Consider the following 26,087-nt stretch of genomic DNA (forward strand, 5'->3'; position numbering starts at 1 on the left):
AGACTTAAATCCGATTGAGATGCTGTGGCATGACCTTAAACAGTCCATTCATGCTCAAAAACCCTCCAATGTGGCTGACTGAAAACAATTCTGCAAAAAGAGTGGGCCAAAATCCCTGTGAAAAACTCATTGCCATTTATCGCAAACGCTTGATTGCAGTTGTTGCTGCAAAGGGTGGCACAACCAGTTATTAGATTTAGGGTGCAATTACTTTTTCACGTAGTGCCAGGCAGGTTTGGACTGCTTTTTTCCCTTAATAAATGAAATCATAATTTCAAAACTGCAGTTTGTATTTACTCAGGTTATCTTTGTGTAATATTACAATTTGTTTGATGATCTGAATCTTTTAAGTGTGACAAATATGCAAACAATTAAAAAAACAGGAAGGGGGCAAAAACTTTTTCACACCACTGTATTTACATAAGAATTTAAGTATTCATAAGACTTTAAGGTAGCAAATGCATAAATATTGATGCAAATGGAAAGCACCCAGGTCATGGGAAATGTTTTGTCAAGCTTGTAAACTTTCCCCCATATATATTCCAAAGCACTACATACTCTGTTGCCATGCCTAAGAGGGGAAATAAATGGACCGTGGAAGAGAGAATGACATGAAACCCCTCCCTGTAGTGAGTCTCCAGGGTGCTCCCAGAAGAAGACATGCATTACCCACCCTTTTGTCTGAGAACAAGAGATGAGAGAGTGGTGCCAGGGCCGGTCGCATTGCTTTTGTGCACACGCTCATGTGAAGCAAGGCTGCGTGATGAAGCATCTACAGCGGAAAACAGTGGCAAGGAAAGTAAGCAACAAGGCTTGAACCAAGGAAAACCATCAGAGAACGAGAAAGAAAGTGAGAGCCAATGAGCAATGAAGAGTGGAAGAAAGAGTGTACAAGGAAATAAGGACTCTGGCCCTGTTTACACTTGATATTAACAATCGTATTGGGTGATCTACAGGGGTGTGAAAAAGTGTTGGCCCCCTTCCTGATTTCTTATTTTTTTGTTTGTCACACTTTAATGTTTCAGATCATCAAACAAATTTAAATATTAGTAAAAGATAACACAAGTGAACACAACATGCAGTTTTTAAATGAAGGGTTTTATTATTAAGGGAAAACTAAATCTACTAAATCAAAACTACATGGCCCCTTATCTCAATTACTTTCTTTCTCATTTGTTTCTGAATTTCTTTGGATCTTGGCATGATGTCTAGCTTTTGAGGATCTTTTGGTCTACTTCACTTTGTCAGGCAGGTTCTATTTAAGAGATTTCTTGATTGCGAACAGGTGTGGCAGTAATCAGGCCTGGGTGTGGCTAGAGAAATTGAACTCAGGTGTGATAAACCACAGTTTTAACAGGGGGGCAAACACTTCTTCACACAGGGCCATGTAGTTTTGGATTTTGTTTTCCCTTAATAATAAAAACCTTCATTTAAAAACTGCATGTTGTGTTTACTTGTGTTATCTTTCGTGGTTTTTAAAGATCATTCTGTTGACTGACATCACAGAATTTATCGGTATTTTGGAGCTAATGTGTGAATGGGCTCTTACTGGTAAAAAGCCAGAACACCGTTGCTTGTGTGAATAGTATATTTGTGTATTTACTGGTAAAATCCTTCTGGCCATTTTACGGTAATTTACCGGGACTGCTGTGTTAAAGGGTCTAATATTCAAAACAGATGTAATAGATGTGCTCCTGATATAAAGGCTATTTTAGAAAGTATGCATCTTAATTATGCATCCTCCATATACACACTGTTCTAATTCTAAGGCAGCATTACAAATATAATTTGTTTGCTTCCAGATATACATTTAAAGTTTTAATCTCACCCCAAATATGATGTTTTAAGTGGAATGCTCCTTATTTTAGTCAAGCTACTACATTAACTGAGCATTTTAGATTATCTGTGTAATTGCAGAGAAGTTCTGTAAAGTCTTGTGCATGCATATGTATGATTTAAAAAAATAATAATACTTACATGTACATGCTACACAGGTAGTTTAAAATTAAAAAACCTTGTTTTGGTGCAATTAAATATTAGCGGGTCAGTAGACAGACAATGTTGTCTAGGATGCATGAGTATTTACACAACAAGTGCAGTGTTTCTAACAACCTCCAAATTGGCTGACAAAAATTATACACAACCTCATTAAAGCCCTGCAATTGGTGATCGGATCACCCACGATGGATGTTAACACTAAGTATAAACAGGGTCAGAGGAGCATCTAGGTACTGGGAAAGATGTATGAATAGAGAAAAAGCAACAAGTAGAAGGACAGACACTGTGAGAGAGACAGAGTCTGGTAGAAGGCGGCACAAGACTAAAACAAAACTGGGCATCAACCAGTGCAAGTTAGGGTGGCAGAAGAGTGAGAATAAAATATAAAGAATTGTAATGAATCTGAAATGCAGATTCAGAGTATCCTGGCTGTGGAAAATATTGAGACACTTGCTCCTGAAATATCCAAAAAACCCAAATAAATTTTTCTTATGCAGACATATGCATTGTGGTTTACACTGGGGGATGCAATGCTAAAGCACTGCATGGTTTTGATTGCGTGGACGGATTCCTGGACCTCTTGGTAATTATTTAGCTAATGAATGATCAAATTAAGCACTGTACATGTAGCAAGCAAAAAAGAAAAATACAATCAAATTAACAGAAACATCTGACATGAAACACACACTGTTAGTAGCTACAATAGAAACAGAAGAGGAGCTTAAATGTTATTTGGCCACTGAAGTTACAATGAGATGAGAAAGAAAAGAATCACCAATTCAAACATAGCAAGCGGGTGAACGTTGATAGAAAAGCAGGGGAAATAAGCCTGAACGGATCTTAACACAACCTATGGGACACTAAACAAATAAGCGCTTAAGACAAGCACCGCCACTACCTTATAGACGTACAGACTTACTCGGAAGCTGTGGATGCGGTTGAGGCTGCTGGGAAAGGGATTGTCCAAACACAAATGGGCTGTGGACAAGGGAAGAGGGAGGTTTGGCAGCTTGCTCAAATATGGAAGGAGTTGGGAGGAAAGGCCCAGACTGAATGGAATTCAGTATGGCACTCAGCCGGTCACCTGCAATGCGGAAGACAATGGGAGTGCTGTAGCTTATATGATCCTTAAAAGGAGCCATACAAAACGCTCGTCAGTTTAACGCCCCACACAAGCACGCACGCTCACTGGAAGTAATGGGGTGTGTGAGTGGGTCAGCTGAACCAACGTGAGGGGAATAAGGAATGGTCGGGGGAGCCGTTGGGTTAGGTTTTCAAGAAACCTCATATCTGGAACATCTACAAGGTCACAGATAAAACATTGGCAGACAAAGCCAATACTCTGCTTTCATCCCTTTTATAGTGCAACTCGTGGAAATTCAGTGGGGGGAGGGGGTTTGTCCAAATTGTATCAAACATTTTAATACTAACCTAACAAGTAGTATGACATTACTGAAAACTAAGATTTTAGCGGAGTTGTTAAAGTCAACATGAAAAGACTTCCATAATGCAATGTGCATCTGAAAAGATAGTTATTGAGGGAAGAAAAGAAAAAAAACGTAGGGTGGGAACTGATTTTATCTCAGGAACTGATTGGATCACAAAAAGTATGCATTTCATATGAAAATGGAACATGTATCAGAGTTTGCAGTGAATTCTGAGAATACTTTTTGACTGTTTTAAGGTCAGGTTCACCCTTGAGAACAGGTCAAGGTATCCCAATAGAAGCATTTATGATAATTCTTAACTTTTTTGTTAACTTGATTACTGCCGTAATCTTTATTGTATTACATTAACATTATCAAAGGACTGCATTTTTAATTTTTACATTATTTGCAAATATTGGCAGGAATTTAGAAAGATGACCTGGACATCCCACTGGCCGAAAAGGAAAGTCTTTAGAGAAAGAGCAAGTTAATACATTTAAAAAATTAGGAAGACTTATTTTTCTTTGAAATGTCAAGCAATTTTAAGGTTAATATTGACTTCATGTTGACTTTTAATCAAGTAGCATTTAGTTAAGCACCATAGTTACGTCAAGGGTATTTTATTCACATAGACTTATTAAGTATAAGAGGTGATGAAGGACCCACCAGACAGCGGTCTATGGGTAACGCCACTAAGCAGCGGAGCATGAGAACAGTATGGTGAGAGCCAGTGGACACTAAATGGGTAAGACCCAGCTGCAGCACACAGAGTCCTGCCCATGCACACAAAGATGCCTTCACACGCCACAGACGACAGCCAAGACACAGATCACAGCATGCAGAACACAATTACTCTGATTACATAGAGCTGAATTGAGACAAATGATTGTGTGTTTGCTTATTAATCAGGGGTCATACAGCACTTTAAATAGATAAAATACACTGTTTTCATGTCCATTATATCCAGGGCTCCATGACGTTTCCAAGACTTTTCCTGTTGTTTGTAATTACTGGACAAGGATTTAAAAAAATAATTTATATGTGAAGTATACACTACCATTTGGGGTCAGTAAGATTTTTTTGTAATACTTTAATACTTTTATTCAGCGAGGATGCATGAAATTGATTTAAAGTGACAGTACAGACACTTACAATGCTACAAAAGTTAAAAAATTGCTGTTTCTTTTGAACACACCTCATCAAAGTACCCTGAAAAAAGCATCAGGGTTTCTATAAAATGATTAAGCAGCAAAACTGTTGTCAGCATTAATTAGAATGATGGCTGCTGAAAATTCACCTTTGTCATCACAAAAATAAATTACATTTGAACTGTATTAAAATATAATTACATTTTAAATTGCAATAATCTTAAGTATTATTTTAAATAATTATATTTCACAATATTACTGTTTTACTGTATTTTTGAGCACAAGACACTTCTTTTAAAAACATTAAAAATATTACCAACCCCAAACTTTGAACGATACTGTATGTTTGGTAGGAAAAAAATTTATTCTGGCCCACAACATTTAATTTTCACTTTTAACCTACAAAGTTTTTACTTCAAGAACGAGACCATTTTAAAAAACAAAGGAAATCACAGTTACTAAATCAATGAACACAAAAATCCTGGATGACTGGCTATTCTACCACAGTTGGATTGGCATCAATTTTGTGAAATAACATTTCAAATCAGGGAATAAACTACCAAGATATATCTGATCAAATATGACATTTAGCAGGAGCATGGTAGGGGTGGGCGATAAGACCAAAATCTTATATCACGATATGAGTCATTTTAATTCACTGTAACTATCACAATATAGTTATTTTTTGTTTTAAACAAGTTCTTTCTGATATCAAAATGTTTGATACCATAGAAATGTCATAATTCTTGTCACTAGTGTCAATATCACAAAAAAAAAAAAAAAAAACTCAAGCTCACTGTAGACAAATAAAAAGTCAGCAATTAAATAAGAATAAGAAACTAAGTACAAGCAATAGGACAAAAAAACCTACAGTAGAACAAATAAGAAATGCTACGTACATTGTTTAAAGTAATCAAACGTACAAAAACACTGCATACTCTTCACTGTCAATTAAATATATATTTTGTCTTATTAAAGTTACAAAAGTGATTTAGTCAAGAGCAGCGAGAGTTTTTCTTATTGTTGTTGTTTGATTAACATGAATAACAGACAGTCAGAATATTGGACTGCTGTCACTTTAAGAGCTGCCCAGATCCAATATAATGTAACACATGTGTTTTCTTTCTCAGCTGTTTCAATGGCTTAGAATCACTTGTTTTTAAACTGCAATGCTTAAAAACGTGTGCAAACTATATGTAACACAGCAACATCACGTGAGTGTGTAACCGCGATAGAGACAATAGTCAAAAATCTCTAGCAGTTGACAAATTTCTACTGGTGTCTACCGGTATATCACCCACCCCTAGAGCATGGTATGAAAAAAGATGAAATTTAATCATATAAACAAAGGTGTAACTGTCACTTAATAATAAATCACTCCTAATAAATCTCTCCAGGATCTTTACTCTCACCTTTGTTGTTGATGCCATAGTCGAAGCCCTGAGCTCCCGAGCTGCCCATGCCCCTGTTAAACGCCTGGACTGAGAACGGGCTGGGAGGAGGGGTCTGGGATCCATGCTCCAAAATTGCTTGCTCTGTTCCAGAGAGAAACAAAATGCATTAATAATCATCAATAACTAACAGCCAGCTGAATTTCAACTTGTGGTTTAAGCATGCTCTATTTCCTTACTGGTTTCCTATTTAAAGAAACAGTTCACCTAAAAATAGAATTGTACATTAGAAATGCTGGTTTTGTAACTAACTGAAATAAGTTTAAGTACGTGTGTTAGCGTTACCTTCCTCGTGACGCAGGTACTGGTTTCCCCCTCTGTCTCGGGCCAGAGACCAGGCCTCCCCCTCATCGCTCTCACAGAACTCCACCACACTGTTCTTATCCAGCTGAACCCAGGTGCCCTCCGAGTTAATCACCTGATACAGATACAGCTTTATTTACCTCCTCTCTCTCTCACACACACACACACACACACACACACACTACATCAATCCAGAGGAGCATGACTGATTAGCAAGCAAAACTCAGTGGAGGCTCTAAAATGACAGCGCATTTAGAAACGTGAAAACAAATACAGGTGCATCTCAATAAATTATAATGTCGTGGAAAAGTTCAGTTCAGTAATTCAACTCAAATTGTGAAACTCGTGTATTAAATAAATGCAATGCACACAGACTGAAGTAGTTTAAGTCTTTGGTTCTTTTAATTGTGATGATTTTGGCTCACATTTAACAAAAACCCACCAATTCACAATCTCAACAAATTAGAATACTTCATAAGACCAATAAAAAAAAAATTTTTTAGTGAATTGTTGGCCTTCTGGAAAGTATGTTCATTTACTGTACATGTACTCAATACTTGGTAGGGGCTCCTTTTGCTTTAATTACTACCTCAATTCGGCGTGGCATGAAGGTGATCAGTTTGTGGCACTGCTGAGGTGGTATGGAAGCCCAGGTTTCTTTGACAGTGGCCTTCAGCTCATCTGCATTTTTTGGTCTCATTTTCCTCTTGACAATAGGTCAAGACAGGTCTGGTGAGTTTGCTGGCCAGTCAAGCACACCAACACCATCCACGACATTCTAATTTATTGAGATGCACCTGTATATGATGTACCCTTCAATTCTCAGGATTTATGAATTGAAACCAGTTCGAACAAAGACACTGTTTTAAATTTGACGTGAGATGAATAGCAGTATCTGTGTAAGTTGGGAGGCTCAGAAACAGCGACTTTAGGAGAGCATTTGAGGACAGCATGACACACCACACCCTCTACTGAGAGAAGAAAGAGGCAAAGTCCAGCCCTTCCATGATCACACATGGAGACCATTCAAATGCCATAAAAGACAGGTGTTTACCAAGATTGTGCACCATTCAGAATTCCCATTCAATTCCTGAATTTGAACTGAGACGAAACCAGATGCAGAATTGTAATTTGAATTTAAGGAAGTACAATTATAATGAAATAAAACTCAAAGAAAATTCATCTAAATTGAAGTAGGTTTAACTAGGGATGTTCATTTCGGTTATTTTTTCTAACCGACAACTGACACTCGTTAACCGATTGTTAACCATTAACCGACAAGATTATTTTAAAGTAGAATTTAATTAAATTAGAAAGGATAAGTGTCTGTGACTTGTTAAAAAATACTAACATTTGTTTTCCGGGGATTAATTTTACATGCGCAAAAAGCAGCAAACAACAGAACATGAGGATTCACATGGTCATATCATATCACATCACGCACCTGCAGCGCTTCTGCCAGCGGAGAAAAACATAATAAAGCTAGGCTATATATATATATATATATATATATATATATGCAGAGTTTCGGTTCATTTTTGTGCTGCGCGAAAGGAAGCAGACGACATAAAGCGGCATCCTATTTTTCTTTTAGGCTTATTTTACAAAAGCACCAAGATTTGTTTTTATTGTGAATGTACACAAATAAAGGCAAACCTTTTACAATTCTGATTATCTTTAGGACTAAAAGGAGTAGTTTCTTCCACTGTTAGAAAGAAAAAATTCAAGTAATTGCACCGGCGCCGCATGTGCCCACACAGTTAAGCATTGCTACCTTGACAATAATGCAGCCTGTTCATTATTATAATAAAATACAGTCAGTCAAACATATGGAAAAAAAAAACTAAATTTTTTTTAGCAAAATCTGTGCCATTAAGCGTTATCACCGTGAATGATGTTATGCAAAACATTTTGTTTTACGTGGATATTGGAATGCGAGTGAAGTAGGCTACATAATAAATAATAATTTGCCATTCAAATACATCGCGAATATGGAAACATTTGATTTTGTGTGGAATGAGAGACGCAACGTTGTTTCAGTTTAGTTTTAGCCTAAATTAATTTTATATTGTCGTTTATATTGCTATAGCTTCTTATATTTTTAATTCTTGTTCTTTTCTAAATACTGTTAATTGAAAGGATTTGTTGTGAAGTGAGGGGAACTAAAATAGCCTAGCTATGTTTACAGTGTTTATTATAATGTTTGTAAACATTTTGTGTCGGCATTAGGCCTATTTCTGAATGAAACAATAAAATGCGACTTATACGCGACTTATGTTTTTTCCCCCTAAAAAACACTTTTTTTATACGCGTAGCGTATTTTAACCAAGCAAACATTTTTAAATATTTTGATTAATTACTGAAAAAATAAATAATTAAATGACTTTTTAAACCGTTTAACTGATTGTATTAATCGGTCAAAATTTTTACAGTCGGTTAACCAGTTAACCAGTTAATCCCTAGTTTTAACAATAATTTGTTAGTATTTTTTTCTACATTGTCTATTTCTACAATATCAACATTGTAACATTGTTATATATAATATAATAATAAATTGACAATTACTCAAAGTAATGATGTAATTATTTGTGTTCTGTTTCACAACAAAAATGTGCATGTTTGAGTAATTGAATTTCTTAGAATTACAATTAATTAAGTTGCTCTTCCTATCATTCCAATTCAAAATCCAGTTCCACATCCTATGGGTCAGAACTACTGTAATTCAATTCAAATTCACAATCCCAAATTAAAAGGAAACCTATTCTTAATTCTGAATTTTGCTCAACCCAGGTGTTTACAGAGTGGAAATTATCATATGACTTCAGTTTTTTTTTAATTCACAAGCTTCATCTGTCATTATTGTTAATAGGTAATTAGGATCATTTATTAATTGTTGCATCACACAGATTTTCCTAAAGAGCATGCCAGATTATACTGTACTGTTACTGTGCAAAAGCTGAAGCCATGCTTGGTGATTCTTGAGAGGGGCTTTAATAATGTGAACAGAACAACACCACACCCACGCCAGGGCCATAGCATGTATGGCCTTTATCAAAAAACGCTACACAAAGGGTTCTCTAATCGTCTAAAGAAAAATGAAGAATTTGTGTTACAGAAACTGCAGAACTAGTAAGAAATCTGGCTAATTAGTCATTTATTGGCAGCCACAGTAACACAGTTGGGAGTCCATACCTCGCCTACAGCCTTGACTTTGTTCCCCAGAACTAACATTCCAATGGGGATACCTCTAAGGTTTGGGCAGCTTCTGATGTTGTGACCCGAAGGTCCGGTCTTCACTACCTTATAAAGACCCGGTCCGCCACCCTGGCCTGCACCCAGGTCACGTATATGCAGAGTTTCGGTTCATTTTTGTGCTGCGCGAAAGGAAGCAGACGACATAAAGCGGCATCCTATTTTTCTTTTAGGCTTATTTTACAAAAGCACCAAGATTTGTTTTTATTGTGAATGTACACAAATAAAGGCAAACCTTTTACAATTCTGATTATCTTTAGGACTAAAAGGAGTAGTTTCTTCCACTGTTAGAAAGAAAAAATTCAAGTAATTGCACCGGCGCCGCATGTGCCCACACAGTTAAGCATTGCTACCTTGACAATAATGCAGCCTGTTCATTATTATAATAAAATACAGTCAGTCAAACATATGGAAAAAAAAAACTAAATTTTTTTTAGCAAAATCTGTGCCATTAAGCGTTATCACCGTGAATGATGTTATGCAAAACATTTTGTTTTACGTGGATATTGGAATGCGAGTGAAGTAGGCTACATAATAAATAATAATTTGCCATTCAAATACATCGCGAATATGGAAACATTTGATTTTGTGTGGAATGAGAGACGCAACGTTGTTTCAGTTTAGTTTTAGCCTAAATTAATTTTATATTGTCGTTTATATTGCTATAGCTTCTTATATTTTTAATTCTTGTTCTTTTCTAAATACTGTTAATTGAAAGGATTTGTTGTGAAGTGAGGGGAACTAAAATAGCCTAGCTATGTTTACAGTGTTTATTATAATGTTTGTAAACATTTTGTGTCGGCATTAGGCCTATTTCTGAATGAAACAATAAAATGCGACTTATACGCGACTTATGTTTTTTCCCCCTAAAAAACACTTTTTTTATACGCGTAGCGTATTTTAACCAAGCAAACATTTTTAAATATTTTGATTAATTACTGAAAAAATAAATAATTAAATGACTTTTTAAACCGTTTAACTGATTGTATTAATCGGTCAAAATTTTTACAGTCGGTTAACCAGTTAAAATTAACATCCCTAGTTTTAACAATAATTTGTTAGTATTTTTTTCTACATTGTCTATTTCTACAATATCAACATTGTTACCTAACAATATATAATATAATAATAAATTGACAATTACTCAAAGTAATGATGTAATTATTTGTGTTCTGTTTCACAACAAAAATGTGCATGTTTGAGTAATTGAATTTCTTAGAATTACAATTAATTAAGTTGCTCTTCCTATCATTCCAATTCAAAATCCAGTTCCACATCCTATGGGTCAGAACTACTGTAATTCAATTCAAATTCACAATCCCAAATTAAAAGGAAACCTATTCTTAATTCTGAATTTTGCTCAACCCAGGTGTTTACAGAGTGGAAATTATCATATGACTTCAGTTTTTTTTTAATTCACAAGCTTCATCTGTCATTATTGTTAATAGGTAATTAGGATCATTTATTAATTGTTGCATCACACAGATTTTCCTAAAGAGCATGCCAGATTATACTGTACTGTTACTGTGCAAAAGCTGAAGCCATGCTTGGTGATTCTTGAGAGGGGCTTTAATAATGTGAACAGAACAACACCACACCCACGCCAGGGCCATAGCATGTATGGCCTTTATCAAAAAACGCTACACAAAGGGTTCTCTAATCGTCTAAAGAAAAATGAAGAATTTGTGTTACAGAAACTGCAGAACTAGTAAGAAATCTGGCTAATTAGTCATTTATTGGCAGCCACAGTAACACAGTTGGGAGTCCATACCTCGCCTACAGCCTTGACTTTGTTCCCCAGAACTAACATTCCAATGGGGATACCTCTAAGGTTTGGGCAGCTTCTGATGTTGTGACCCGAAGGTCCGGTCTTCACTACCTTATAAAGACCCGGTCCGCCACCCTGGCCTGCACCCAGGTCACGTACATTGGCATCCTGGGAAGGGTGGCCACTGGTCTCCTTTCCATAATCATCCAAATCTGACCTGCCCTCCTGCAAAACCAAAGGACACTGGTTAATTTAATTTTTAAAGTAAGTGGTGCATTACAAAATGTATGTTTTCAAAATATTCAATCTATTTTTTAGATTAAATCGTCCTATGTGATTAAAAAGAAAAATCAGTTAATTCTATTTTCAACAAAGAAAGATTATGATTATAGGACAATTGCACAACCTTGACATTTTTGTCCCTTAAAAAAAATATAAAAATGAATTTTAATTCAAAAATTGAAAATACATTTCATAGAAGCAGCACATTCAAGTAAGGTTAATGTATTTTTGAAAATAACGTATATACATAAACTTGCCAATTGTGCTTCTAAATACAAAGAAAGACAATCTTTACAAACATCATCTTATCCTAACTGTGTGGAATGAAGATCATTATAACAAACATAACAGTGTGTTCTGATGTCAAGTTTTGCTGACTAATACTATATAGACATGCTGTTCATAAACTGACAAAAATCATTTTGCCTTTGTGTGAGGGAAAACAAAAACATGCATTCACATATTCAGCTTTAATAAGTCGTTCACCCAAAAATGTAAATTCTGTCATTATTATTATGCATTATGTTGTTATTTGTACCATGGAACACAAAAGGAGAATTTTGAAGAATCTTTTCCATATATGGTTGGACTACTTTAACATCATCATCAAACTTATTTGCATAAATTGTTTTTCTGAGCTTAAAGGGTTAGTTCACCCAAAAATGAATATTCTGTCATTAATTACTCACCCTCGTGTTGTTCGAAACCCGTAAGACATTCATTCATCTTCGGAACACAATTTAAGATATTTTTGATGAAATATGAGAGCTCTCTGACCCTCCCATAGACAGCAAGGTAACTACCACGTTCAAGGTCCAGAAAAGTACCAAGATGATCGACAAAGTAGTCCGTGTGACATCAGTGGTTCAACTGTAAAGTTACAAAGCTACGAGAATACTTTTTTGCGCAAAACCCCCCAAAAATAACGACTTTATTCCAAATTTTTGTCTCTACTGCGTTCACGACAGTATCCGGCATAATGACGACGTCACGCCAGATCTGGGTCAGCGCCGCCACACGCTCGTGTCATGATACTGTCGTGAACGCGCGTCCACAATTCTCGCAGCTTCGTAACTTTACAGTTGAACCACTGATGTCACACGGACTACTTTGTCGATCATCTTGGTACTTTTCTGGACCTTGAACGTGGTAGTTACCTTGCTGTCTATGGGAGGGTCAGAGAGCTCTCATATTTCATCAAAAATATCTTAAATTGTGTTCCGAAGATGAATGAATGTCTTACGGGTTTCGAACAACACAAGGGTGAGTAATTAATGACAGAATTTTCTTTTTTGGGTGAACTAACCCTTTAACAGATGTGGTCAATATTAACTGTCATAAAGTGTGTGAAAATTCCTCAAAAATGTATTAACCTTTTGTGTTTCATGGAAGAAAACAACATACAAATTTTTAAAAAGGACACGAAGGTGAGTAAATAATGACAACATTTTTATTTTGTGGGTGAACTATTTCTTTAAATCCTCATGCAACTGAATTTCAATTGTTTTAATTGTGAACTACGACATGAAAACGCAAAAAGCTTTACCCAAGATTAACATAAACGTAATGTAATGACCATTAGGTTCAAAACGTGTTACTGGAAACTTTGTGCATACAAGGAAAAGATGGTAAAATATATTTGTTTCACTCACACAATTTACACAATTAAACATGCAACTCTGATGATTCTCCAGTACTACATGTAAAAATCACAATCTAAAACGTCTCAAAAACATGAGAAACACTGGCGAAAAGCAAAGCAGCAGCCAAGCTACACACACCCCATCTCACAACTCACCTGAGGAAAACAAGATAAGGTCGTCCAAGACAAAAAGTCGATATCCCTGACTCCTTGGCTAGTGCTAAAGATATTCTGAGCAACAGATTATAAGCAAGTCAAAACACGATCGGGAATTCCCTTCAATTAGAAACGCAGATGGCATGGTTTGTCTTTTTTTGGAAGAGATGGATTTGTTGCAGTGACAGTTTCTTTATGTGCATTTTAATTCTTTTGAATTTTCTTCATGAGACAGTACAAGAAGAATTTGGCGGCTGAGAAGAAGGTCTAGCAAACAAAACGATCCTAATTCTGCAGAAGATTGTGCTCCAATTGCAACAGAATTTAAATCACATCAAAATACGGCAAATGAAAAATAAATCACATAAGAAATATGAAGCTTCATAATCTTCCAAAAAAGATTGGTGGTGTGCCATGCTGTTCATACTGGGAGCCTTGTTGATATTTTCACATCCAGAGGCAATTATGCTCTCCGAATCACTTGCTTTCAGGCCTTGGCTTAGGACAACGGCTTGTTTCATGGCAGAACCTCATTAAAAGTTGCGGGACCCCGACAGCTAATTCAGTGTGAGAAATTTAAACAGATCAATCACCTTTAAACCAAATGCTGAAAAGGTTTCACTGAACAAATTTTTAAGCAAATTAATCTTTGCAATTTCAGATTGGTTATGTGAAGAGATTACAGTTTTCATTGGGCCACACTGATGCAGCTCATGTCATGACCAGCAAACAGCAAAGCTCTGTACACTGATATTCGTTACCACACAAGAGCTATTTTTCACACCACATATAATACAACAAGTAACAACACAGTAGGGCTGCACAATTAATCAAAGAGATTATGATTACAGCTGTCACAATAAACTAATCATGAAGTATCAATTACAGCATTTCCTTTAGGTGTATTCCTGTCACCTTGTTTGCGCATTGGACTTGTTTTATTTCTGTTACGAAAAAGAAAGTTGAAGAAACATGACCTGACATTCCAAAAAAAGCTGTAAAAGCAAATCAAAAACAATCATGACATGTTACACCACTCACTTACAATGTAGATAGTGTAGATGCTAACATACAGCGGAACGAGTGATATGCCAAACCTAGAACACTGGAATACACAAAACATTTGCACAGGATTTTGCTCTTGATTTGCAGTCTGGAAGTTAACGCTAGTTGGAGAAAGTCAAAGTCAGTCTGCAGATTTTGGGATGCAGTAATTGGCCTATTTTGCAGAAAATCTTATAATGTATTATAGACAGATTTTTTGTGTTTTTATTTGCTTCAGAATCTGGCCCCGTTTACACCTGGTATTAAGATACATTTTGGTCAATCAGATCACAGCTAGACAAGGCAGACACATTCCCATTCACAACTCAGTGTTTCCCATACATTGATTTATTTGTGGTGGCCCGCACAATATCAACACTGACCGCCACAAATAGATTTTCCAAAAGGCTTTGACTTCGTTGAATAAACATGAGCACTGCACGTTTCAAAATCAAAACGCGGCACGGGTGTTTTTAACTAAATGTATCTTTTTTGAAGGGCACCGATTGTCTTCAGAAAAGTTTTGATGTCATTTTCATTTAATCTTTCCTATAATGCCTGATAAAGTAGCGTTCATGAGCGCAGCACTGCTTTGATTACAGCCATTACCGGGGAAACCGCTATTTCTGCCACTCCTAAAGCGCCTCCTGCTGGCAGAGAAGGAATTTGCACTTTCAATAAAACTGTCTGCTGTTTTATATTTACATTATATACATATATATTTCCCCCAGGCGAAGTGCCACGACACAAAGAGTGTAAAGGCTGATTTGTACTTCTGCGTCGGACCTACGCCATAGCTTACACATAGACGCACACCCCTATACGCCGTAGCCTGACGTGCACCTCTCCAAAAATCTAACAGCGCGTCAATTCTACGCAGACCGCAAGTGCTGTGATTGGTCTGCGAGAACCCCTCCCTCCATATGTACTTGAGTTTTGTGTGCGTTTATGTGCACTTTAATATATTTTAATGTTACACCTTCTTATATAAAATAAAACAAAGCAAAGAACAAGTGTCTTATCATTTATTATACTACATAGCATTTTACATCAATAGTTGTCCGCAACAAACAATGTTGATCTGCCGTGGTACAAGTCCTTGTGCAGATTGAAAGAATGCCATCATCTCCTGTTCCGTTGTTGTCTCCTTTTTGTAGTTTTAAATAATGATTTAATGATTTGATATTTATTTGCCGCCGTCACGGCTATAATGCTTCTCCGACGAGCCGCTTCTTCGGCTTTTGCCGTGGTACTGCGGGTTACACCAGCAACATGCCCGTGGAAACTGCTGACTAGCGGTTTGCATGTGTACTGCACGTTGACGCGGACAACAACGCAGAAGTATAAATTAAAACTGACGCATAACCTACGGCGTAGGTCCGACGCAGAAGTATAAATCAGCCTTAAGTCTGTGGGAAACACTGCACCTGGTGTTTTAATCCATCTCTTTTGTTCACTTTCAACCACTTTTCAGATTACTTTAATGGGAGGGTCAATGTTCGGGTGTATGAGTGGGCTTTTTCTTATCTATCAATCTACAACTGCGAAAATGCTTGCACACTTTACATATAAACATAAAATGAAAAACAATGTGGAGAGCAACAGCTTTCCTTTCTGCTCTGATAGCTGCAAAACCACACCGAACAATGTGGGTTTGTGTTTTAATGTGGGTAACATTGTGGGTTTGTGTTTTAATGTGGGTAACAATGTGGGTTTGTGTTTGTTCAAACGCTCCCGTGTGCTTCTATGTAAACGCACAGTGAAGAGCGAGAAGCGATGATCATTGTAGCCAATCACAGTCATATCTGTTGAGCGCGTGAACACATTGGCCAATCAGCAATGTTTAAGAATTGGCTCAACAGCGCTCAAATGTTAGCGAGAAATGGACGTTTTTAAAATTTCAGTACCGACTGGTACCGAAGTCGGTACTTTTGACAACACTAGTTTGTAAACAACAAAACACATTCACTTACACATATTCGAGAATCAAAATATCAGACAGTTGATGACATAGTTAACAAAGTTTGTGAATATTTTGAATAAAAAAGGAGAAACGAAATAAAAAAAGTGATACATCTGTCATACAGTGCTATTGTGGCTGCGGTGTGTCACGTGTATGACAAACACCATGGAAATAATAAGGTGATACGTTCTAAAGCAAACGTTTATTTCGGAAGGGATCAAATCGCAATTAATCGAATTTAAAGCCTTGGTCATGTGTCTCCTAGCAAAGAGGTGCACATTTCTATGCAATTTTGCTGACACCCAGTTTTTCTCTGTAACTGTTTACAAAGTTGGTAAAGTGTATGATGCCCAGTGCTTTAATGTGGGTAACAATGGGGTTGAACCGTAATTATACGAAGCTACGAGAATACTTTTTGTACGCAAAGAAAACAAAAATAACGACTTCCTCCGCGTCACCCTGGTGCCATATTGGAGAGTATCCACTGAACGTAAACATCGTATGCTACTCCATGTCAGCTGCGTCACGTGTTATAAAGTCGTTATTTTTGTTTTCTTTGCGTACAAAAAGTATTCTCGTAGCTTCGTAAAATTACTGTTGAACCCCTGATGTCTTTTACTGATCTCCTTGCTACGTTTCTGGACGTTGATTGTGGTAATTTCATTGCTGTCTATGGGAGGGTCAGAGAGCTCTCAGAACTCATCAAAAAGATCTTAATTTGTGTTTCGAAGATGAACGGAGGTCTTACGGGTTTAGAACGACATGAGGGTGAGTAATTAATTACAGAATTTTCAACTAACTCTTTAAGATTAGTATATTCCAGTCTTTATAATAAACAAGGTGTAGATGTGGTATAAACCGGATTATTTTCTTAACAAGAAACATAATATTTTAATGTGAACATAAATGCAAAATCTTGCAAAATATGAACTTTGTCATAATCGTGCAGCCCTACAAAACAGTGTGCATGAGTTAGTGACTTTCAACCAGGAGTTAATAAGGCAAGGGACTGGCAACATGCACCCACCCATAACACTCTCCATCCTGGTCTCCGAGTGATCATGCTCAAACTAAACTACACCGTAGCACTAACACATGCAGACACATTTAGTTGGTCTTTGTAAGTAATCGACACAGCATGCATGTAGACATTTGGGAGTGGGTCATTAGATGCCCATGGTTCACTGTAAAATGAGCCAAACTGAAGTATATCGAATGATCACCCTAAACATGCTGGCAGTTACAAATCCCGTTCCCAAATGAGGAATATGTAGGGGCTCCGGCTAATCTACGAAGGGCCTTTTACTTACGTCGACAGGGACGAGGAGGCTTCTGCCCAGATGCTGGTTAAAAGAGAGGCACCAGGCTTCAGTGTACCCATTCATGTTGGGAACATACTTCTTTACTGTCTCATCATTCAGTCTGAGCCAGACACCATCATCATTGTGGATCTATGGGAAACAAGCAACAGAGCGGAGCCATGCCCTCCTGTAACTGCTAAGACGCCTCTCGCACGAGCCTCTGAGGCTGCAGAGCCAATCGCGTTAATGCGCAGCACCAACTAATTGGATTTACAGTGGAAGTCCAGTTGAGGGAAAATGAGATGCGTCATCTACAGAATTTGTATATGCATGTAAATGCTATTGGCGGTTGTCAGCAGGGAACAACAGGCCCTTTCACGTGACTCAAGTTCAAGCTTCAACATGCTCAGCACGAGAGTCATGCGCTACTTTGAGCATGTGAAAAGCACTGCAGTGCCATCGAAAGGGTAACTTCTGCCAGTTAACAAGACAGTAGGAAGTTTACACTACCACTCAAAAGTTTGGACATGAAAATAAAATAATATATATATATATATACATATTTTAATATTCATTTGATTCCCTTACTATCCATTCCAACAAATCCATTAAAAAAAGTTATTTTAGTTTTGCAAAGCAATTAATCTGCAAAAACAATTTTAAGCATTAAACACTGATCCAAATTTGGTAATATAATATTTGGATCAAATCGCAATTAATCGAATTTAAAGCCTTGGTCATGTGTCTCCTAGCAAAGAGGTGCACATTTCTATGCAATTTTGCTGACACCCAGTTTTTCTCTGTAACTGTTTACAAAGTTGGTAAAGTGTATGATGCCCAGTGCTTTAATGTGGGTAACAATGGGGTTGAACCGTAATTATACGAAGCTACGAGAATACTTTTTGTACGCAAAGAAAACAAAAATAACGACTTCCTCCGCGTCACCCTGGTGCCATATTGGAGAGTATCCACTGAACGTAAACATCGTATGCTACTCCATGTCAGCTGCGTCACGTGTTATAAAGTCGTTATTTTTGTTTTCTTTGCGTACAAAAAGTATTCTCGTAGCTTCGTAAAATTACTGTTGAACCCCTGATGTCTTTTACTGATCTCCTTGCTACGTTTCTGGACGTTGATTGTGGTAATTTCATTGCTGTCTATGGGAGGGTCAGAGAGCTCTCAGAACTCATCAAAAAGATCTTAATTTGTGTTTCGAAGATGAACGGAGGTCTTACGGGTTTAGAACGACATGAGGGTGAGTAATTAATTACAGAATTTTCAACTAACTCTTTAAGATTAGTATATTCCAGTCTTTATAATAAACAAGGTGTAGATGTGGTATAAACCGGATTATTTTCTTAACAAGAAACATAATATTTTAATGTGAACATAAATGCAAAATCTTGCAAAATATGAACTTTGTCATAATCGTGCAGCCCTACAAAACAGTGTGCATGAGTTAGTGACTTTCAACCAGGAGTTAATAAGGCAAGGGACTGGCAACATGCACCCACCCATAACACTCTCCATCCTGGTCTCCGAGTGATCATGCTCAAACTAAACTACACCGTAGCACTAACACATGCAGACACATTTAGTTGGTCTTTGTAAGTAATCGACACAGCATGCATGTAGACATTTGGGAGTGGGTCATTAGATGCCCATGGTTCACTGTAAAATGAGCCAAACTGAAGTATATCGAATGATCACCCTAAACATGCTGGCAGTTACAAATCCCGTTCCCAAATGAGGAATATGTAGGGGCTCCGGCTAATCTACGAAGGGCCTTTTACTTACGTCGACAGGGACGAGGAGGCTTCTGCCCAGATGCTGGTTAAAAGAGAGGCACCAGGCTTCAGTGTACCCATTCATGTTGGGAACATACTTCTTTACTGTCTCATCATTCAGTCTGAGCCAGACACCATCATCATTGTGGATCTATGGGAAACAAGCAACAGAGCGGAGCCATGCCCTCCTGTAACTGCTAAGACGCCTCTCGCACGAGCCTCTGAGGCTGCAGAGCCAATCGCGTTAATGCGCAGCACCAACTAATTGGATTTACAGTGGAAGTCCAGTTGAGGGAAAATGAGATGCGTCATCTACAGAATTTGTATATGCATGTAAATGCTATTGGCGGTTGTCAGCAGGGAACAACAGGCCCTTTCACGTGACTCAAGTTCAAGCTTCAACATGCTCAGCACGAGAGTCATGCGCTACTTTGAGCATGTGAAAAGCACTGCAGTGCCATCGAAAGGGTAACTTCTGCCAGTTAACAAGACAGTAGGAAGTTTACACTACCACTCAAAAGTTTGGACATGAAAATAAAATAATATATATATATATATACATATTTTAATATTCATTTGATTCCCTTACTATCCATTCCAACAAATCCATTAAAAAAAGTTATTTTAGTTTTGCAAAGCAATTAATCTGCAAAAACAATTTTAAGCATTAAACACTGATCCAAATTTGGTAATATAATATTTAAATAATTATTAGATAATACAAAACCCTTCAAAAGTCTGGGGGCAGTAAGATTAGCTGAATACGTAAGAAATCACAGTAAGAAATTAATAATATTATTCAGCAAAAATTTATTAAATTGAACAGAATTTATCAAAAATAATTTATAATGTTACAAAAGATTTCTATTTCCAATAAATGCTAAAGAATCCTGAAAAAAAGTACAACAGTTTCCCCTAAAATATTAGGCAGCATCTGAACTGTTTTCAATATTGATAAAAATGTTTGAATAGAAATGTTGAAAAAGTTTCTTGAGCACCAAATCAGCATATTACTATGACTTCAGATGGATCATGTGACTCTAAAGACTGGAGTAAATTCAGCTTAAATAAAAAATGTAAAAAATGTTAAAATGTATATTAAAACAGTTATAAAATAGTTCAGTTATTTTTCATTATAAAAATGTTTTTTTAATCACATGAATGCAGAGACTTCTATAAACATATATAGAATTATTTTATTGACCAAACTTCTAAACGGTAGTGTATAAATATTAAAACAACAGATTTGAATTGATAATATATTATGTAATTAATAAGATGCATATACAAAGTATTCTATAAAATGAAAAATAAATTCAGTTAAATGTGTCCAAAATTTTAAATGCAAACTGTGTTTAATATAAAAATAGTTTGGCCTGTCATGCAAATGTCATGCAGTTTTTCCAATTAGATGTGCTTTGAAAGGTCAACAGCAAATGATTGAGGCAAGCTTCTTGGTAAGGCTGTAGCTGACGCTTTTCTCCACAGAGTTCAATGCACCTGCCAGTCATGTGAAAGGGCCTTCAGAGCAACCGACAGCATTGTGGATGTGAGATTGGCTCTAATAGGAGCTATGAGTGATTGGCATGCAGCAATGGGCTTTTTAGCAATTGGCTGGAATAGATAGTTCCTATTTGAGATTTAACTACAGCCTCAAAGTCTCCTGCATGTGAATGAAGCAAAGGATAGGCAAATAAACCAAATCAAAAGTCAAACTGAAAGCTTAGAGAGATGCAGAAATTGTTTTAAAAGCCTTTTGTTTTAAAACAGAATATTAATCAATCATTCATACTTATGTTCACAGATTAAAGAAAGAGAAAACAGAAAAGGACTTGAATTCAGAACAGTTTGGCCCTATTCTAGAGCGGTTTACCTCGTCAATGAATGTGATGGTGCCATTGACTTGGACTATGCCTATCTGTTCGCTCTGCAGAGAGGGGTGACTACGCACACGCAGCCCTGCGCTGTCCTTGGCCACAAATTTGCGCACCTGAGAGAAGCAGAGGGGGAGAGACAGAGAGACAGTGAGACAGATGAGAAGATGGCAGGAAGCTGCAGTCAGAGAGCGAGGCTTCACAGCACAGAGAGCACAGAACCGCAGATCCTGTCAGACGAGAGAAACGTCAGTCCATCCGATGAGCTGAGAGACATTCGGCAGCAATGACATTTGATGTTGCTTGTTTCCCAGTTCAATGCACAGTAAAGAAATACACGATGAAAAAAAACAAACAGTAACACTATTTGCACCAGGGCTGTGCGATTAATCGAAATTGAATCGAAATCGCGGTTTCTATTGTTTTTTTCAGCAGGGTAATGATACCCATACTGTGCTGCACATTATTGACAATATTGAGTTGAAGCTTGACAAATTTAAAATCGCAAATCAAATCGCAATTTGATATTTTCCCCCAAATCGCACAGCCCTAATTTGCACTCGTATGTATAAATAGTCTCTAGCCCTCCACACTAACTTTCACCTATATAATCAAAAATGAACGTACCAATGTGTGTGTGTATATATATATAATAAGTAATAGATGCTAGGTGTAAGCTACAAGTAAATTGACAAAATATTTATAAATAATTAAGTAATAAATAATGGATACTGAGATTATCCAGCCACAGGATGTCAACTTCCACAATCATACAGTTCATAAAATAAATGCTGTAATCATATACTATCTTCTTCAGTGGAACACATTTTTGATCATCATTTCCAGAGAATAACAGTCCAGTTGTGAACATTTACACTACCGCTGAAAAGTTTGGGATCATTATTATGAATCCTTTCCATTCATCAAAAAGCAGGGGAAAATGTGTCAAGGTTTTCACAAAAATATTAAGCAGCACAACTGTTTTCAACATTGTTTCTTGAGCAGCAAATCAGCTAATCAGAATGATTTCTGCAGGATCATGTGACACTGAAGACTGGAGTAATGATGCTGAAAATTCAGCTTTGCATCACAGGAATAAACTATTTTAAAATATATTCGAACAGAAAAGTTTTCAAATTGTAATAATATTCTGCAATATTACTGTTTAACTGTATTTCTGGTCAAATAAATGCAGCCTTGGTAATTTTTGTATTTTTTTTTACCAATCTTACCAACCCAAACTTTTGAATGTGGTATAAATTGAATGGCTGAAGTGGTCAGACCTGATCCGTAGTCGCTTGGGAATTTGGGAACTCACCTTGCTAGGCTGAGGTTCAGCTTTAGGTTTGACCATCTGTGTGCCAGGAGGGATCATTCCTTTGGGTGGATCTTTGACCTCCACCTCCAGACCAGCATCTGAACAAACATTATTCTAGTCAGCAAACCCATTTCATGAGCACTGTAATATTAAGTTACTACAAAAACAAAAAACAAAGACTTCATGCAAAACGACTATAAATCATATTTTCTTTTTTTTTCTAATTTTCTGAAGAAACTACTGATTTTGAAAACCTATTTGAGCACTAGAAGCTTTCATGATCCACTTTAGACACCCTCCAAACACAGAGCTCTAAAATGAAGATGAATAAATCCTGAAAAGCAGTTACCAATCTCAATGCCATCGATGGTCACATGAATGGTGTACAGCCCAACAGCACCAGGGGTCCAGTTAGCGCTGTAGGTGCCGTCTGTGTTTGCCCGGATAAGCATGTTCTCACTGGGTCTGAGTAAAAAGTGAACACTGAACATGAAACCCGGTCTTACATTTGAATTTGTTTGTAATTTATATGTGACAGGTAGCAAAATAGTCTTTGAACCTCTTTGGTGTCGGTGAGGCGAAGCGAAGCTCTTCAAAGGAGTAATTTTCATATGCCTGCATTAAAAAAAAAGTAAGTGACAATGTAAAAAAGTTGACGTAATGAAAATTCACCCTATATATTTTGTAAATGCATGTTATTGATCTTATATTGAATGATTCATCCAAGAATTAACTGCAAATTTGCATTGATTTTTGAGTGCAATGGCCACATCTCAAAATCTAATGAACAAACAATGGATAGAATCAAATATCGGCCCTACATTTTTTTTCCTCAATAATCCATTTCACGTGGTTGTTCATCACAATACAGAAGAAACGATCTGCCATTAATTCCATTACATTACATAAAGTGTGACTTAAATGTCCAAATAATGCCGCCTGATTTAGAGAGAAAGAAAAATTCTGAAAAACAAATTTTCGGATAAAAACTTATTGCGATTTTAAATGCAATTTTTAAAAAATTGCTGCGCTTGTTTGTAGGGCTGCACAATTTGGCCAAAATGTTGTACAAAAAAGGGGGAGGGGGACAATAAAATAAGAAATCTTACTGTTGTAATATTTCACCATAAAAAAAATTATAATAAATAAAAAAATAGAGAAAAATTTGTATTTAAACAATACTACTATTACTAATAATAATTAGATTTTACTTTACATTGCAACTGTAAAATTACAATACTAATCTTTATGGCTGGTTTAATTTCTTAATTTTCAAATGTTAAATTAGTGAACATTCATTTTGATGGAAAGTCCTTAAAATGTCTCTTTTGTTGTTGCTTCTCATTACACGTTTGGAACGTGAAAATGTATAGTAAAATTAAACTGCAGCCCTTTGCCATTTATTAATCGCACTAACCCATATCACAATTTCAGTACTAGATCAATTAATTAGGCAGCCCCAATCCAAATCATTTTTGCAGCTACTGTGTTTATCAAGTCAAGAGATGAGAGGAACCTTCATCATGGTGATGGCGATATATCGGGCCTCTTTGATGATCATGGGCTCATATGTCGCCTCCAGTTTGGGCGGTGGGTGGCCACCGTAGGTGAGGTCAGTGCCTGATGTGGAATTAGAGGAGCTGCCTGGCAAACGCTGCAGTTTCTTCATGTTCTCCTGCTGGAGGGACTTCTTCTGAGAGACAGGAACAGCCTTGACTTCAACCTAAAACACAGAGCAGAGACAGTTAGGTATATGCTGGTTTCATAACATACCTTTTGATATGAGAAAGATGTTAACCTTCATGTTTGGCACATGCACAACATCTCCATATTGGTCTTTGGTCTGCACCACAACAGTAGTGGGCCAGCCACAGCGGATGTCGTCTTTGTTGAGTATGAGCGAGGTCTTCTGAGGGTCTGCGTAGGAGTCTGGCTGAAGCCACCTGGGACAGCAGAATGGTAAAGATGCTAAGATGAGGGCCAGGTTTTAAAGGATGTATAAACAGTACATATTAGATTCTTTATAAATAAAGGGAGCTGAAAAATATTTGAGACCAACCTGGCGAGCCGCCCGCCGCTGGAGTTCTGCACACAGGTGATGAAGTCCTCTAGGAAGGAGTGCTCGTTAGTCTGCAGGTGCAGCAGCAGGTTGCCCTCCAGCGCCTCTAGGATTGTGGGAGAGTGAGAAAGCGCCAGTCCCTTCCCCAGGAGCCCTGAGTGGGTTTTACAAACCTGCTTGACACAAGCACACGATTAGAGCTTAGTCTGATGATGGTACTGTGCTCATAAACACCAAAACTATTTCTAATTCAGTACCTGGAGTGAGGCCTCCTCTAAAATCTCCAAATCCTCCTCCAGTTCATTTCCTGTAAGATGGTACATAATCCACATAATCAGATGAAAAAGACACAAAGTTCATGCTTATGATTTTATCAGTGGCACCAATAAAGGAAATATTAAGTTAACTTCCTTTTTTCAATAGCTCAGATGTAGCTTTTCCAGTAGCAAGCTACGCAAGACTTTTTGAAGTTCTAGTGTAAATGGCAAATGCATCAATTTTATCAATTAAAAAATATATATCCGGTATGGTCAGATAAATTAATCCTTTTTTTATCTATTAAAATCCTGTTACTCTATCTGAGATTAATTCGAACATCTTTATATGTAAATATGTAAATAAATACACAAAAAAATATTTCACATCACACTTTTAAATAACTGTTTTCTATTATAATATATTTTAAAAAGCAATTTATTTCTGTTATGGCAAAGCTGAATTTTCAGCATCATTACTTCAGTCTTCAGTGTCACCTACAGAAATCAGTCTAATATGCTGATTTGCTGCTCAACAAATGTTCCTTATTATTATCAATGTTGAAAACAGTTCAACAGTGGAAACTGAGATACATTTTTTCAGGATTTTTTGATGAATAGAAAATTTAAGGGAACAGAATTTTTTTTGAAACAGAAGTCTTTTCTAACATTATATATGTCTTAAAGGTGCCATAGAATGCATTGATACAATATTTTAAATTGTTCTCTGATATCTACATAGAAGGTATGTGGCTTAGGTAAGGGCAAAAAATCTCCAGAAACGGTTTTACATGTCCATTTACAACCCTGGGATCTGTCCCTAGAATGAAATGATCTGTTTTTACCTTATTTGGAAGGGCCATGAATAATAACGTAGAGCTCTGCTCTGATTGGCTGTTTTACAGTGCCGCTCAATGTTGAGCTCTGCTCTGATTGGCTGTTGCACAGTGCGGCTCATTTCAGTAGCTCACACAGCAGGAAGGAAACACAGGGAAAATATATCTTTCAATACGGTCTCTCGCAGTTATATCGTTGGGTAATTATACTGTATATAAAATGC

The 26,087-nt window shown here is 36.9% G+C and overlaps 1 protein-coding gene across 1 annotated transcript in view; it reads right to left on the bottom strand.

Annotated features, from left to right (window-relative positions):
• Window positions 1-26,087, bottom strand: part of LOC107549904 (E3 ubiquitin-protein ligase MYCBP2-like) — a 142,071-nt gene that overhangs the window by 27,380 nt on the left and 88,604 nt on the right. The window contains exons 41-51 of the mRNA XM_016231090.1: window positions 25,031-25,080; window positions 24,774-24,946; window positions 24,513-24,657; window positions 24,231-24,437; window positions 23,274-23,329; window positions 23,064-23,179; window positions 22,715-22,812; window positions 21,396-21,512; window positions 19,533-19,673; window positions 6,310-6,442; window positions 5,986-6,108 (exon numbers count right to left, since the gene is read on the bottom strand). Coding sequence (XP_016086576.1) covers window positions 5,986-6,108; window positions 6,310-6,442; window positions 19,533-19,673; window positions 21,396-21,512; window positions 22,715-22,812; window positions 23,064-23,179; window positions 23,274-23,329; window positions 24,231-24,437; window positions 24,513-24,657; window positions 24,774-24,946; window positions 25,031-25,080 — 1,359 coding nt within the window. The remainder of the gene's footprint in view (window positions 1-5,985; window positions 6,109-6,309; window positions 6,443-19,532; window positions 19,674-21,395; window positions 21,513-22,714; window positions 22,813-23,063; window positions 23,180-23,273; window positions 23,330-24,230; window positions 24,438-24,512; window positions 24,658-24,773; window positions 24,947-25,030; window positions 25,081-26,087) is intronic.

Source organism: Sinocyclocheilus grahami, unplaced genomic scaffold (assembly GCF_001515645.1).
Source record: "Sinocyclocheilus grahami isolate Dianchi unplaced genomic scaffold, SAMN03320097.WGS_v1.1 scaffold383.1, whole genome shotgun sequence".
Classification (NCBI taxonomy): Eukaryota; Metazoa; Chordata; class Actinopteri; order Cypriniformes; family Cyprinidae; genus Sinocyclocheilus; species Sinocyclocheilus grahami.